The 17,332-nt window shown below is 37.3% G+C and overlaps 1 protein-coding gene across 2 annotated transcripts; it reads left to right on the plus strand.

Moving 5' to 3' along the window:
- The first annotated feature begins 5,109 nt into the window (after positions 1 to 5,109).
- Positions 5,110 to 10,881, plus strand: CCNG1 (cyclin G1). 2 transcript variants are annotated; one of them, XM_028493417.2, is made up of 8 exons: positions 5,110 to 5,340; positions 6,419 to 6,682; positions 8,304 to 8,557; positions 9,151 to 9,229; positions 9,310 to 9,408; positions 9,633 to 9,757; positions 9,807 to 9,827; positions 10,667 to 10,881. In XM_028493417.2, the coding sequence occupies exons 2-8, from the start codon at positions 6,419 to 6,421 to the stop codon at positions 10,731 to 10,733; spliced, it is 909 nt and encodes a 302-aa protein (XP_028349218.1). In that variant the 5' UTR covers positions 5,110 to 5,340; the 3' UTR covers positions 10,734 to 10,881. The 2 variants fall into 2 exon arrangements, with proteins under 2 accessions (XP_028349218.1, XP_007121410.1); XM_007121348.4 differs by having other exon boundaries at positions 9,633 to 9,827.
- Positions 10,882 to 17,332: the final 6,451 nt, after the last annotated feature.

Genomic DNA, 17,332 nt, shown 5'->3' on the forward strand with positions numbered 1-17,332 from the left:
ACTCTGCCTTCATGCTGATCCCCTAACCAATCAAATCTAATCAATCACCACAATCCATCAGCTCAGCCTTCTAAGGTCCCTTGAATCTATCCCCTTCCCATTCCCATTCTCACTCCCTCAGTTCAATCTTCTCATTTTTTCCTAGGTTAAGGCAGTGGCCTCTTAAACTGCTCTTCCGACTCCACTCTTGGCCCCCGCTTTCCTCTCTTCACGCTGATGCCAAGTGGTCATTCTAAATCACAAATCCAGTTGTGACGTTCCCTTTAAATTCCATGGTTGGTTCCCCAAAGCCTATAAACTCCAAAATTCCAATAATGGTATATATGGTATACCTGGTCCTGCAGAATAAGCAACTGCTTCTTTCCCCACCTCACTGCTAGACTCCCCCAACTCCAACACCCTCCATGCTTTAGCCAGAGTCATCTACATTTCATTTACAGAAATCATCTTAGTCTCTCTTTCCTCAGCGCCTTTGCACATACTGTTGCTTTTGTCTGGAATGCCCTTTGCACCAACCTCTTCACTTCGCTGCATCAAAACTCAGATCACGAGTTAAAGAGTTAAAAGGCTGGGCTTCCCTGGTGGTGCAGTGGTTGAGAGTCCACCTGCCGATGCAGGGGACACGGGTTCGTGCCCCGGTCCGGGAAGATCCCACATGCCGCGGAGCGGCTGGGCCCGTGATCCATGGCCGCTGAGTCTGCGCGTCCAGAGCCTCTGCTGCGCAACGGAAGAGGCCACAACAGTGAGAGGTCCGCGTACCGCAAAAAAAAAAAAAAAAAAAAAAAAGAGTTAAAAGGCTAAAGAAATGAGGAAAGTGGTAACCTCAAGCAAGGAAGGCTGACCTAGAGAACAAAAGTTCAGACCTATGAGATCCCTAAGGGACAAAAAAGCTAGATTAGAAAGTACTTCATTGCCCAAAACTCAACTCTGTCAAAATCTTTTGTAAAGGGGTGTGTGTGGGTGTGTTTGCGTGTGTCTGCATGCACCTTTGTGAGGAAGGTAAGCAGTACAGGCAGAGACCTAAATAAGGAAGGGAACTATTATCCCTCCCCATTCCCTCCTTCTCCTACCAAAGCAGCAGACCCTAGAGACACCTTCAGTGTGGGCTTCAGACTAGAAAGAGATGCACCTGAAGAATGACCCAGCTGATCCTTCCAACCCCTATCTGCACAAAAAACAATAGCCAACATACCCTATGGCCCAAAATTGTAACATTTTCAATCTGGGACTACAAAACACAATGGTTTGGCACCTAGAAAGTTCTCAATAAATATCTGTTGAATGATGAGACAAACAGAAAGTAAATAGGCAACATGGGCAAAATGGTGATGATTATTGAAGTTGGGTAATGAGTTTAAAGGGTTCCAAAATAAAAACTTGTTTTTAAATGCTGTAAAATCCACATTCAAGTTATGTGTTAAGAATATTGAGTAAACAGTAAAAAGTAGTTGCTAAACAGAAGATATACAAGATATTCCTCATTTCTGAAGATGATAATAATATCAGAGTTGTTAGAGGACTAAATAAGATCATGTGTGTTTAAGTTCAGCACGCAGCCTAGCACTTGGGAAATACATAACAAATGCAAACTCTTTTCCTTATTGGCTGGTCTTGGCTTTGAGCCCTGTACTCAACAGAGCCTATGGCCATTAGACTAAATGCTAGCAAGTGGGAGATCTGCGTCTAATGTCTCCCAGTGCCTTTATATAGCAGTGGTTACTTGACAACGTTTATTTTTCCACTGAATATAGTAACACCTCAATTAATTGGAAAGGGTTACTTTATGAGAGATAGCTAGAATCTCTGAAGGGCAAGATATATCTGACATTACTAATCTGTTTTCTATGTATCCTTTTCCCTGCCTCCCCATCATGACCCAAACTATACACAATTTCTCTGCTATCCCAGGGGCTAATGAAGACTCCAAGAAGCCACAGCCAAGCAAGTTCTCTTCTGAGACAGAGCAGATGCACTCAAGAATAGTTGGAGAGGTGGAAGGGGCCATAATTAGTTCCAAGAAAGATCAGGAAGTAGAGGGGAAGAGACTGAGCTGAGATCTTTTGGATCCTCACTTTTTCAGCCCTCATCACAATTGGACAAGCCCACATTCAGAAGCTCTGGACATTTGTCAGGGAGCTTCAACAGAGGGTGAGGTGCAAAGACTTCTCCAGTGTCTAGGATGGAAACAGAACCAATGAGGAATTTCCCTGGTCAGGGCAGCATTTGACAAGCCACCACTGTTATACCTGCTTGTTATAATTTTTGCTGCTCAAGGCACTTCTGTAATCCGCAGTGTAGAGAATATGATTAAATCCTCCTGTTAACTGCCTTGGATTCTTGCCCAGCCTTGAGGCCATTATTCTGAGCTTCAGTTCTTGCTGCACTTAACTGCTGATTAAGAAGAAAGTGTGAAGATGGCAGCTGAATATATCACTGAGCCTAGAAAATACCCTGGAAGTCAGTCCTTTGAAAGATTCCTGATAGACTCATTACTAAATCTGTAAGTCTTTAAAAATAAATCCCAATTAACAAAGGCCTCATTTTTTTTCTTTTACAATAGTACATAATTGAGTCTTACATTTGCACATTTTGCTAATTAGGACTTTAAAATTATTTAAATGATAGTCTGTATTCTAATATGGAATAAAAATGACAGTGGAGGTGAGGGGAAGGAGAAAAGGTAAAAAATGTCCATTTGATTTGATTTGTATTGAATCAATGTTTCTTCAGTGCTATAGAAACAATTTTTTTCATGCAGGTAATTTCAGATTTTAATAAAAAGTAATAAGATCTTAACATAAGAGAAAACATTTTTATTACATAAACAATGATATATTACCTAAAGCTGCATGTGAAAATTTTAAGTATAAAAAAGGTATAGAAATTAATACACATGGGACTTCCCTGGTGGTCCAGTGGTAAAGAATCCACCTTACAATGCAGGTGACATGGGTTCGATCCCTGGTCAGGGAACTAAGATCCCACATGCCATGGGGCAACTAAGCCTGTGTGCCACAACTACTGAGCTCGCACGCCTCAACTAGAGAGAGAAAACCCACACACCACAACTAGAGAGAAGCCCGGGCACCACAACGAAGAGCTCATGCACCGCAAGGAAAAATCCCGCATGCCCCAACGAAGATCCCACATGCTGCAACTAACACCCAACGCAGTCAAAAATAAATTAAATAAATAAATAAATCTTTTTTTAAAAAAAGAAATTAATACACACAATTTAGATACTTTCATTACTGTTAAGTAAACAACTCCATACTCCGATTCTAGAAGACTAACTCTGACAATAGATAAAACAGAATTAAATGTATGTTAAGCAAGACATTTCAAAAGAAATGTTAGTAATTTAATAATAAAGGCTACCATTTATCAAGTACTTACTGTGCTCTGGGCACAATGCCTACCTCTTTAGGTACTTTGCATTATTTAATCCTCTCAATAACCCTGTGAATAAGGTACTTTTACTTCCTATTTTTTAATAAAAGAAAATGTAAACTCAATGCAATTAAAAACTTGCTAAAAGTCATGTACCTAGTTAGTAGCCTGTGACTTGAAAATAAATCAGTTTATATTGTCCACAAAACTACACGATCCACAAGGACAGGAACCAGTATATTCTGTCCTCACTGGCACATATTACGTGTTCAACAAATAGTGAAAGAGTGCATGTGTACATACCTATATTCCTAATTTTGTTACTAATTTTGTTCCTTTGTTACTAAAGGAGAATCATGTACGTTTGTAAACTCACACATTATTGTAAAAAGAACTTTTTAAATGTTTTTAATTGCCCATTTATATTCATTACGTGAGTTCTTTTTCAAGGATGACCAAGGCCTCTTCCACATTTGAAACACAGAGGTTTGACAAACTGACCTAGTGATGTGGCTAAGGTAATATTTTAGGACATTAACTTTTTCTCTCAGGTTTTCCCTTCCCCTTTCTCTCCATAACTCTGCCCCCATTTCAGGGCTTGGTTCTGTGTCATTGCCTCAGGGAAGCACCCGGCAGGGCAAACAGCAAACATGCCAGCAAATCTTTCAGATTTTCATTTTTTCAAAGCCCAGGTAGCCACTAACCAGGAAGAGACCATGAGAACACAGACATCAAAGTACAGTCCACCAGAACTGATAACCAATTCCTTGTTCACCAATCCTCAGGCCCTTTTAATGTAGACCCTTCCCATTTATGACAATAGGGAAAGAAAGAGGGAAGGAATGAGTCCAGGAAGGCTTCAAGCAAAATATTTTTCCACTTACCAGGCAAAGGCTCACAATCAGAGATTAAGTTCATGGACAGCAAGTAAAAAGACTAATATTGCTTCACACACGGATCTGTGAACTCAGATGCATAAGCACTACAATTATTTTTGTCTACTTATTCCTCTTGAGTCAACCACACACCTTTCATTTTAAGCCGATGAAGAACTACCAACTTTTCTATTTCTAATTTGTTCAAAAATCAAATTCGGGAAATTGGTAGGAGACCAAGAATGTACGTAGCCCAACTCCACCCTTTGATAAATTATACAAAAAAGCAAAACAAGGCAAGGAACAAGTGATTTCTAAAGCTCACAGGGAGAAACTTCTGGAAATTTAATAAACCACACCATAGAAAATCCACCTCTCCAACTGCAATGAAAAATCAGGCCTTTACTTTTTCTTTTTTTTTTTTTGGAATCAGACACTGTATTTTTAGAGAGAGCAGAAGCACTCTACTAAACCGAACGGAACGAAAACTCCCAGTACATTCTGGAACGATATTCTGGCCAATCCGCCCGCCCGCAGAGGCCTTACCGGGCCTGGGTTGGTGCGCGCAGCGTTCAGCTCCCCCTCCTCTTCATTGAAGACACTTGGGGAAATCCTCCAATGAGAGACGCTTAGAGGTAGGGGGCGTGGTCTCAAGGGGCGGAGAATTTGACTCCAGGATCGTGAAAAGCGTGTGCTGATTGGCCGGACTTCTTCCCTCTACGGACCAGCCCTCTTTGGACAGCAGGAGCCATCCATCATAAGACTTACACCAATCAGCAGCGAAAATGCCTCCCATGTGCCCCTCCCACCGCAGCGAGAAAACCCCGCCCTCCAATATATTACTCAGGAGGCCAGGCGCGGCCCCTTCGGCTCCGAGCTGACCCCGTGGAGGGCAGTGTCGTCTCGGCGGCGCTGCAGAGACCTCCACCCAAGACGGCTCCCCCTCCCCGGGCCTCTCCCGTCTTCCCCGCGAGTCCTCTCGCCTCGTAGGCCTCTCGGTTCTAATATCTTGGGGTGAGGTGAGAGCAGGCCCGGGGAGGGTTGTTACCGCTGAGGAGCTGCAGTCGCGATCAAGGTGAGCTCGGATTTCGGGGTTGACCTCGGAGTGCGGGTAGGGAGCAGGGTTGGGGGGCGCGGGGTGAGGGGTAGGTCTCGAGCCCTTTTCCTCGGTTAACTCTTCCCGAGCAACAAGTTCAGGCTAGTACGAGCATGGAGGGGCGGGGCCAGATCCGACCTCCTGAGATGTCTTAGTGTCTTATGGGCCCGGTCCCAGCCCAGGGGCCAAAGAGTTGTACCCTTGAAGTTTGCCGTTCTCCATCTGCCCAACCCTTTACGTCGCGCAACCCTAAGGATTCTTTTTGCCTCCCTGTCTTTCGGTTGTTGCGGGGAGGGACCGTCCGTGTGTCCAGGGCTTAGCCTGTGCCCGGAGCAGGCACATAGTAGATGTTCAGTATTGTCTTAAATTAATGAAACTCCCAGATTCCTCTTGCAGGCTGGATTAGCTTCCCGCCCCCACTGCGTGCGCCCATAACTGCCTTTAAGCTTCCTTTCCTAACATCAATAAAAGTTAACAGTTACTGAGCAGTGAGTGCCAAGCAGTATGCTAAACTCTTTAGTTGAATCATCTTGGTTAATCTTCACAACCATTTAAAGAGGCAGATATTGCCTCATTTTACAGACTAGAAATAAGCTCATTAATATTGCCCAGTGTTTATTAGGCACCTACTGTATGTGCTAAGTACCTGTGTACCTAGATGATCTCATTCATTCCACACAAGTGTCTATGAAATAGGTAATAACCTTATACCCACTTTACAGATTAGGAATTGAGGACTAAGAAAAATTTACTAACTTGAACAGTTCACATTGTTAATAAATGGCAGAATACTTGCTACCATCTAATTTCAAAGTTTGGGCATGAAGATTTGCATTTTTGTTCTTTCAAAAGGCATGGCTCCTGCCCTCTAGGAACTCACAATTTAGGATGTGACCAACTGGTTGGGGAGGGGGAGAATAACAGATGGCATTTTGCAGTGACTTAGATTCACTAATAGCATTGAGGGAGGGGAGACTTGTGTTATAATGCACCTGGCACAACACAAGGCAGGAAGGGCTGTTCTTTCACTCCTTTCTGGGCTTTGTTCTATAAATAGATGATAGAGGTACTGACAACAACTGACTCTCAGAAACTGCTACACCAGCTGAATGCCCTGTTGGAACAGGAGTTGAGATGTCAGCCAAAGGTCTGCGGCTTGAGACTAATTGAATCTGCACACGATAATGGCCTTAGAATGACTGCAAGACTGAGGGACTTTGAAGTAAAAGATCTCCTTAGTCTAACTCAGTTCTTTGGCTTTGACACGGAGACATTTTCTCTAGCTGTGAATTTACTGGACAGATTCCTGTCTAAAATGAAGGTACGTCTAGAGCTACATTACCCTGAGTATTTCGTGGTTTTGTTCAATGTGTTTTGGAGGTGGTATTGCTAGCTTTGGGCTGGTATTCATAACTTGACCTTTTTTGTTTTCAGCAAGTAGCCAAAACATTATGGTAATTGTTTGTACTACAGCACTGATGAAATCCTTCCTTTTAATTAAGAGTGATGCATCATTTATTCGACTTACCTTCTGACATTGAAAAATAGTCTAATATCAAATAATTAATTGCAGAGTCTCCTAGTAGAAAAGTTGGCTGTTGTTTTTAAAAGTCTTTTTTGATAGCTTGGGTGTTTTCATTTATTTACTGTTGTTTCTAAATTTTAAGAAATGTGTTAGAGGCAGAATGCTAGATTGTGGGTTAAGAATTAGACTATGTTTCTTTTTTTTTTCCTTTTTGTTGATGCTGTCAACCACCTGGTCAATAGAGTATATTTCTTGATCTCTATTCATATAGAATAAAGTTTTAATTGTTTTAGCCTTATATTTACCCAAGTCGTGCTTATGCTTGTCATTTCCAGCCTAAGTCTGCATATAATAGAGAGAGACTATCTTCTGAAGGAGCATTTATATATAGTTATTTCCCTGTATTGGATAAGCAGGACATCTGTGTAGCTTTCAGAGCTTAATTGTTAAAAATACATCTGACTTCTCTGTGTGCCAGTGGTCATTGGTAGATAATGAAATAACGTGACAGTTAAAATGCAACTCATCTTTTAGTCCTCAGTACCTAACAGAATGCATCATATATGGGAGGAATTCAATGTGTATTGAATGGTTCAAACTTTCAATAGCCTAATTAAACAACTCTTTAGACACCATGTGCAGGCACTACCTTTGACTATAAATGTTACATAGATGAATGACATACATCTATCCCGTAAGTGTATTATAATCTTAGTGGCAGTAATGTTTGCACTGGTAACTACTGTATAGTACAAGGAATAATAAGAAAATAATTACCTTATACCTCAAAAGAGGCATAAATGTGTTGCTGAAGGGGTTCTAAGAAGAGGAGAGCACAAATACTGGTAAAGGCTTCTTAAAGTTTCCGTTGAGTGGAACTTAAAGTGGACAGGATTTTGACTGTGACAAATTTTGTAGACATTGAGAAAATGATGAATAAATTTAAAATATTGGTAGTGAATAGAGCTTTACAGGCAGAGTAAACAGTATGTGCTATAGTATTTAAAAACATTTTACATGTGTTACTACAAAGAAAACAGCCTGGAAAAACACAACATTCTGGAAAGAAATTTTGTGCATAAGCTGTAAGGCATTTCAGTCCTCATATAAGCCTTTGAGCTAGTAGCTTATTGCTTATCGTTCTGCACTGATTTAAACAAACCAAAAGTAAGAATTGTTATGTGCTCAAGCCACATATTACACTGAAACTTAGTCTGTTTACTCAAAAATTGGTTCCAAGTGGGTACATATGGTTAAGAGACTACAGTTGAGGTATTAGTGCATCTTGTTAAGTCCTTCACAGCTGAGAAATACACCTCAAAGATACATTTTCGAAGTGATGGGTTGAGTTCTAGATTATCCTTTATGTTTTTTTTAACTGAAATAAGGTAAAGACATGGACTTACTGTCTTTTTAGGTACAGCCCAAGCACCTTGGGTGTGTTGGACTGAGCTGCTTCTATTTGGCTGTAAAATCAATAGAAGAGGAAAGGAATGTCCCATTGGCAACTGACTTGATCCGAATAAGCCAGTATAGGTTCACCGTTTCAGACTTGATGAGAATGGAAAAGATTGTGTTGGAGAAGGTGTGTTGGAAAGTCAAAGCTACTACTGCCTTTCAGTTTCTACAACTCTATTATTCACTCCTGCAAGAGAACTTGCCATATGAAAGGTATGTGATCTTTGTTTTTAACAAAGATTTGGAAATCAGAATGATATTATCTGGATATTACATAAAATCAATATCCTGGTAGAATTCCAATCAAAGTAAGTAAAATGACAGCTAAGCTCCTTGAGTTTCACTTCACTCTCCAGCAGAAGTGAGAAGACTTTCAGTCAAAAGTAGCTTCTTGAAGTCTGTGAATTCTTAAGATGGACATTTCAACTTTTTTTTTTAATTACGTTTTCCATTTATAGACTAGTTAACTTATAGAACCTACTAGGTAAGCATCTGACACAGATTTATGGAAAAAGGAACTTCAGATTCAAAAATATATTTATTAAAATGAAAAGAAACCTTGGGAGTTGTAGCATGATACTTTTTTTTTTGGCCCAAATCGGTTAAAATTCATATATGGTATCCTTAAGTTAATGTTTCTGAAGGAAGGGAAATTCTTTACTTCATATCATTCACTTTCTATGATAAGTGTGCATAAACTTCACTTTAAAATTGACTTATTTTTCTAAAAATTTCTTTTGACTTGATGTAAAATTATCTATATAAAATTAATTTCATTTTTTCAATTAATTTTTCATTTTTTAAAGGAGGAATAGCCTTAATTTTGAAAGACTAGAAGCTCAACTTAAGGCATGCTACTGCAGGATCATATTTTCTAAAGCAAAGGTAAATATTTTATAAAGATTAAACCTATTTATATACCTACTTTTATATTCAACGTTTACTTTAAAATTTATCTCTTTTAGCCATCTGTGTTGGCATTGTCTATCATTGCCTTGGAGATCCAGGCACAGAGGTGTGTAGAGTTAACAGAAGGAGTAGAATGTCTTCAGAAACATTCCAAGGTATGTCTAGGTCATAGCCTAAATCCTGTTGACAGCTGTAAAAGAAACTAAACCACTTGTTCCTAAAGTAAAATGAGATGTCCTGTGTTTATCTGAAACTTAAGTAGCTTACCCTCAAATTTTTTTGACGAGGAAACACACGTTAATAAGATTGCAATTATTACTATAATTAAATACTATAGGACTTTTATTTTAAGGAATATATTTTTTAAATTTATGCGCAGATCAATGGCAGAGATTTGACTTTCTGGCAAGAGCTCGTATCCAAGTGTTTAACTGAATATTCATCAAACAAGTGTTCCAAACCAAACGTTCAGAAGTTGAAATGGATTGTTTCTGGGCGTACTGCACGGCAACTGAAGCACAGTTACTACAGAATAACCCACCTTCCAACAATTCCTGAAATGGTCCCTTAATTGGTAAATTTGGTTCATAGTTTTTCTCCATGTAGAGAGACTTCTAATGCTATAATTTTCTTCTGCAATTCAAGAATTTAAATCTGCATTATTTTAAAAAAAAATGGAGTTGGACTAGCAGAGGGGAAAATGACTTCACTGATCTAGTCAGCTAGTATTTGAGGGCATTTACTATATTCAAGGTACAACACCCTAAGAGTAAGGAATTCTCTTAAACTTTGATATGTATGTTAGCCATTTCATTAAATTTTCAGCTTAAAAAGCAGCATCCTTAATAACCTGAACTTTAAAAGTAGCATTAAAACAGTATTTTTTTTTTTTTTTTCAATTTCCCATCATTTTGCTATATGTAGACTTAGGCTTTGGCTCATTTAAAGTTACACAAGCCTGAGTAAGGGAGCAGGAACAAAAGTTTGAACCATACATTGAACTAATTTGAGATTGTTAGCTTATTAGCAAAATCAGTATGAACTTGGGTATTGTACTTAAAAGTAAGTTGTGACAGGTGGTCTCTACATTGAGTGTCTAGAAACTGCCAGGATGTCTCAACTGTATAGTGTATCATTATACATCTCAACTGTATGTGTATCATTGCTATAGTAGTTGAGCATTGGAAAGTATTTACATGCATAAAAAAATGTAAGCCTCCTCACAAATATATGATATACATTCTTGCCATCCAAGTTTAATTCATGGTGATTTCTTTCTTCCTACTCAGAACTAAATATTAACACAGAACACATCTACATAAGACGTGATTATGAATCTTAGATATTTTAACAGGTAGTAATATTTGTGTTTGGCAGACTTCTGATAACTTGATTTTTTTGTTTATTAAATAGGATTCTTACAGCAACAAAAAACTCTTCTGAAGCGTTTCTCCACAAACCTGAGCTGTGGATTCCATAATGTTATAATGGATTTAAGCTGTGAAGCCTCAAAACATCACAAGCAGATTAACATTGGTGTTCTCAGATTTGGGAAAACTGCCTAATTAACATTACCCTATAGTGGAATTACTCACATTTGAATTCACCTGTGAAGTATACAAATCAAAGCTAACAGCATAAATGTGAAATGCTAACGACAAGCCTGGGAAGGTAAACTGTGAATCTTCATTTCTAACACTGATCCAACTTTCTGTATTGGGTCAATATATTGTATTTAGGTGGTGTAAAAACGGTAACCTACTTAATTTAAATTTAAACTTTAAATTTAAATATGAGGTTTACATCAAAACCACCACTTCACAAACGCACTTTTAAGGCATAATAAGGGTCAGTATTCTAGGCAGTGAAAATGGTTTCTTGGCACCCATAATGCAAGTAATATATAATCCAGAGATGTGGACTTTATTGCTACATGGGAATCACATTTAAATTTGAGGGCATTTTATATAAAGCAAAACTAACTAGACATATTAATTTCAGCATATTAAGTTATCTTTAATATTTTTCTAGAAAACAGTTTTATACAAAATTTACTGCCTGTCTAGTCCCATCAAGAAAATTAGAAAATTAGTTTTTATTGTAGTAGTAACTCAAATTAACGTCACTCTGAAAACTTTAACACTCCAGAAGTTTTTACTAAGCACTGTTTTTATGAAACTGTCATTGCTTCTAATTTAGAATTTTGCTTAAAAGGGAGAGAATATACTTTCATTAATTGCCCCTACTGTACCAAAAGAAAATATTAAGAAAGGTAAGTAGGCATCTTCATAATTAAAAGGTTGAGGAGGTAGTGTTCAGGACTTCAGTGAACCTAAGGAGATCTACTGTGGTAAAGTATTATAAACAGTTAGTGTAATGTGTAGCCTGAATCCATCCAGGATGGCTGTACCCAAATTTGACATCATGTTATGGGGAGATATGCATTGGAAAATAAACCAAAGAACCACAGTGTATCTTATACTTTTGTAAACCATGTTTTATGGATAGCTTTCCAGTTTTCCCAAAAGACTGATAAATTTCAATATTTTGAATACATCAGTGTTAATTTTGAGTTGGCAGAGGTAACCTAACCAACTACCGTTATGTTTTGGCACTAAAGGATATACCTTTCAATAAAGTTACTGAAATGCATTCCTTTGCTGGGTGGTTTTCTATTTGTTTCTCTTCTAATTTAATTAACTATTTTGGCACTGTGATAATAGAACCACAATAAAAAGCTGTCTTCACTCTATTTTTAAATTTAGCACTAAAGTAAGATGCATGGTAGGAGAAACAAAATTTCTTATATAAGAGTATGGCTATTACCTAATTGACACTTTCCTTTCTAATGGTTTTTTAAAGATAGACACAAGATGATGACAATTAAATATGCTTAGTATGCATTAAAAAGTCGGTGTTTATACACTACTGGTCGCTTTTATTATTTAGATTCATCACTACTATGGCTATCCATAATACAAATTCACCCTCAGATTCAGCCCACCTGAAGTTCTGTGCAACCCTATTATCTAATTAAACAGTATTTCAGCAGGTGGTTGTTAATCTGCTTAGATCACTTGTTAATTATTATTGGAACTGAAACAATATATGACTTTGTTCATGTTTTAACTAACAAGATATAAAGTAGACACTGTATGGAACTACTGATGAAAGAAAAACTTTTATAAAAGAAAAGTATTTGGTATTTGACTCAGGTTAGATATATTTAATAATCCCTCTTTTCACAAGTGCTGTTTTTAAAAAGGGACCTGAACCTTCTATGTATTTCTAATTGTGACATACTTTATAAAAACTAGACATTTCTGATCTAACATTTGTGGTTAACAATGATAGTTTTTACTGTTAGGTACTATTGTCAGATGTTTTAGATGAATCATCTCATGTAATCCTTAATCCTACAAATTGAATGAGATTATCCCAATTTACAAATGAACCAGAGCCAAGGAACAGGTAAGTGATGAGCCCAAGGTCATACACCTGTACTTGGATGTGTGATTCAAATCCAGGCAGTTCTGACTCGGAGGCTATGCTGTTAACCTCTCTGCACATTACTTTCCAATATAGATTAAATGGACTCATGTGAAATTGTATCAAAATTACCAGGAATAAAGAGGGATATTAAAAAATGATAAAAGAATCAACTCACCAAGACATGACAATCTTAAATATGTATGCACCTAACATAAGAGCTTAAAAATACAAGAAGTAAAAACAGCAGTGAAAGGAGAAATGAACAAACCTTCAATTACAGTTGGAGACAAACACTCCACTCAGTAATGTATAGAACTACTAGAAAATCAGCAAGGACATAGAAGGACTAAAAAATACCAACAACCAAATAAAAAATCATTTACAACAGCTCCAGAAAATGAACACTTAGGAATAAATCTAACAACAGATGTACAGGTTCTATAAGCTGAAAACCATAAATGCTGATGATCTAAATCAAAGAGGTGCTAAATGAAGATGCCCCATGTTCACGGATCAGAAGACATGCTATTCCAGTGGAAACTTCAACAGGACTTTTTGTGATACAGACAAGCTGATTCTAAACTTTACACGAAAAGGCAAAGAAAATTAACAGTCAAAACATTTCTGAAGAACTAAGTTGAAGGAATCACGCTACCCAATTTTAAGACTTGCTTTAAAGCTACAATTGTCAAGGCAGTGTGGTATTGGTGAAGGGAAAGACATAGATCAATGGAACAATACTGAGACCAAAAACAGACCCATATAAATAGCAACTGATTTTTGAGAACAGTGCAAAAACAATTTAATGGAGAATGAATAGCCTTTCCAACAAATGATTTTGAAACAAATGGACATCCATATGCAAAAAAATAAACCACCTATATTTCACAGCTCTTACAAAAAATAAAATAGGTCACAGGTCTAAATGTAAAAGATAAAATTATAAAACTTTTAGAAGAAAACATTGGAAAAAAGTCCTTATAACCTGGGATTACAAAATTCTTAGACATGACACCAAAAGCATGATGAATTAAACTACATCAAAGTTAACATTCATGCTTCAAAAGTCACCATGAAGTGAAAAAATATACATAAAAGGAGAAAGTATATGCAAATCACATCTGATAAAGGACTTTTGTGCAGAATATATAAAGAACTCTCACATCTCAATAATAAAAAGGCAGATAACCCATTAAAAAAATGGGCAAAGGATCTGAATAGACATTTCTCCAAGGAAGATACACAAATGGTCAATAAGTACAAGAAAAGATGCTCAACATAATTAGCGATCAGAGAAATGTAAATCAAAACCACAATGTGATACAATTCGATATTCACTAGGTTAGCTAGGATCAAAAAGTCACATAACACATGTTAGCAAAGATGTGGAGAAACTGGAACTCTCATATACTGCTGGTGGGAATGTAAAATGGTGTAGCCACTTTGCAAAACAATCTAGCAGTTCCTCAAATGATTAAACAGTTTCCATAAAACTTGAAATTCCACTCCTAGGTAAGAAATGAAAATACAGATGCACACAGAAATTTGTATTTGAATGTTTATAGCAGAATTATTCACAGTAGCCAAAAGGTGGAAACTTCCCAGATGTCCATCAACTGGCAAGTGGATAAATATGTGGTAGTCACAAATGGAGTATTATTTAGCCAGCCAAAAAGAATGAAGCACTGACACATACTAGAACATGGATGAACTTCTAAAACATTATGCTAAGTCAAAGAAACTAGAAACAAAAGACCACACTATGATTCCAGGTACATGAAGTATCCAGAACAGAGAAATCTATGCGATGGAAAGTAAATTATTGGTTGCTTCAGGGGGTTGGGTGTCTGTGGGTGGTTGGGTGGGGTGATAGTTAAAAAGTATGGATTTGGTGGGGGGTTTTTTCTGAGGTGATGAAAATTAAAGTTGACAATGGTGATGGTTGAACTTAATGTGACTATCCTAAAAACCACTGAATTATACACTTTAAATGAGTAAAATGTATGGTATGTGAATTATCTCAAAGCTGTGTTTTTAAAAAGATTATATATGATTCTATTTAAATAAAGATCTTGAAAAAAAAATATTGAGGCAGAGACTAAATCAGTGGACTCCAGGGTTTGAGGCTAGGAGTAGGGTGTGACTATAAAGAGAAAGCATGAAGGAGCTTTTGAACTGACTGAACTGGTCAATTTCCTGATTTTGGAGGCTTTTACACATATCTTTACAAAAGTTAAAATTCACAAAACTACAAACAAAAAAAGTTGATTTTACTGTATGTTTATTCAAAATATTAAAAATTTTTAATGTCATAGATAAGCCAATTAAAAGAAAAAAGCCTCTTCCCCAACAACTCATTCCTAAAGTTATTGGGTAAAATGAACATCATAGGTATCTTGCCGAAGGGTGTGGTTGGGCTGCAGTGGCCAGAGTGGGGCATTAGGATCCAAGTAGGTGAGGCGGGTTATCTCTGCTTGGCATAGGGTTTTGGAGGCTGAGCAGAGTGAGAAAGGTATTCGCATGGGAAGATGACCTAGAATAGTGAACCAAATACATTAAGGATAATAGGGATCAGGTATCTCACTGTTGAAAGGAGTTTTATACAAAGGGAGACAGCAAAAATGAACCCCATGGGATCAGAAATGAAAGCTTAAGTGTGAACTCATGGTTTTCAATATATACATAAATATAAAAATATAGATGTAAATATATGCATAATAAACACACACCAACAGCAACTACTCACTAACACACAGAACCTGGCTTCTAAACACCATTCTTCACTAGAGAACCAGGGCTCCTGAGAAAAATGGCTGATTCTTGGGCTAGGGTAGGGAAAGCAATAATAAGTCTGGTATATCTTATGCCAGAGAATAAGAAATTGCTCAAATAATGATGGGGACATGTCAAAAGGGCATAGAAGCCACCTACAATGACCTTCCACTGGCCGAATCCAGAAAAAATTTTGAGGATCAAAGTAATGGGAATAACAGATTTTAACCCAATGAATAAAGTGGAAATCATGAGTATATATAGATAAAGTTTGATGAGAAACAAGGTGGTACTTTGGAACTACATCACACAAAATCCTTAACCATAAACATGAAAAGAATAGCTTTATAGTGGAGAAGACTGACAGACACCACTTAATCAGTGATCTAAGTACAGTCGTCCCTCAGTATCCACAGGGTATTGGTTCCAGCATACCCCTTGGACACCAAAATCCAGATGCTCAAAAATATGACACAGTATTTGCATATAACCTACCCACATCCTATCCTACAATACTTTAAATCATCTCTAGATTACTTATAATACCTAATACAATGTAAATGCTATGTAAATAGTTGTAAACAACATAAATGCCATGTAACTAGTAGCCTGTTGCAAAGCAAATTCAAGTTTTGCTTTTTGGAAGTTTCTGGATTTTTTTTTTTTTTTTTTTTACTATTTTCTATCCTTGGTTGGTTGAATCTGAGAATTTGAAACCCACAGATATGGCAGGCCAACAGTAAACACTATCAGAAAAAGGACAAATTGAAACTAATAACTTAGGATACAGAAAGAACACAGAATCACTCCTGCAACAGTCCTGTCAAAGATTCATAACCTGATTCTAATCATGAAGAAACACCAAACAAAATTCACAATGACAGAGGTGTACAAAACTAGCCTGTAATCTTCAAAAGAGCCAAGGCTGTAAAAGTCAAGGTTAAAATGAAGACTTGTTCCAGTTTGAAGCAGACTAAAGACCCTGATATTAAACGCAAGGCATGGGGAATTCCCTAGCGGTCCAGTGGTTAGGACCTAGCACATTTTCACTGACGGCGGCCCAAGTTCAATCCCTGGTCAGGGAACTAAGATCCCACAAGCCATGTGGCACGGCAAAAAAAATAAAGGCAAGGCATGATTCTGACTGGACCCTTTTGCTATAAAGAACATTATTGGGACAATAAGTAAACTTGAATGGAATGAAGTTCCAAGGATTAGGTGGTCATAATGTGTCAATGATACTTTCCCGATTTTAATGATTGTATTGTAGCTATGTAGCAGCATGTCCTTCAAAGGAAATACACACTAAGGTACTCAGAGGTGATGGGGAATCAAGTTATCAACTTACACACAAACCTGAAGAGTCAGGAAGAAAACAATCCTGTGTACTTTACTGGTAACTTTTCAATACATTTAAGACTCTTCAAAATATTTCAAATTAGAAAGGACATAAAAAGGATGAAGTAAAACTTCAAGACAATTCTTACCTATATGTCTGGATCACTGGAGATCAAAATGATGTCACTGACTTATAACCATTGACTATAATTTGTTTTTGTCACTAACAAAGGATTCACCCAATAACCATATTCACCAATTCTCTTTTGCTAATCTATTCTTATTGATAGGTTTTTAACTATTTTTCAATTTCCTGACTTAAAGGCATCTCTCAAGGAATAATATACTAATTCAGAAATTTTCAGTAACTCTTTAACTTAGAATATATCTGTGGATTGTTTTTTCCTTTCTGAAAATTTTTTCCAGTAATATAATTTCCTTGTATGAACTGGTACACTTAGACAAAGGGGTACACAA

This window comes from Physeter macrocephalus, chromosome 8 (genome assembly GCF_002837175.3).
Source record: "Physeter macrocephalus isolate SW-GA chromosome 8, ASM283717v5, whole genome shotgun sequence".
Classification (NCBI taxonomy): domain Eukaryota; kingdom Metazoa; phylum Chordata; class Mammalia; order Artiodactyla; family Physeteridae; genus Physeter; species Physeter macrocephalus.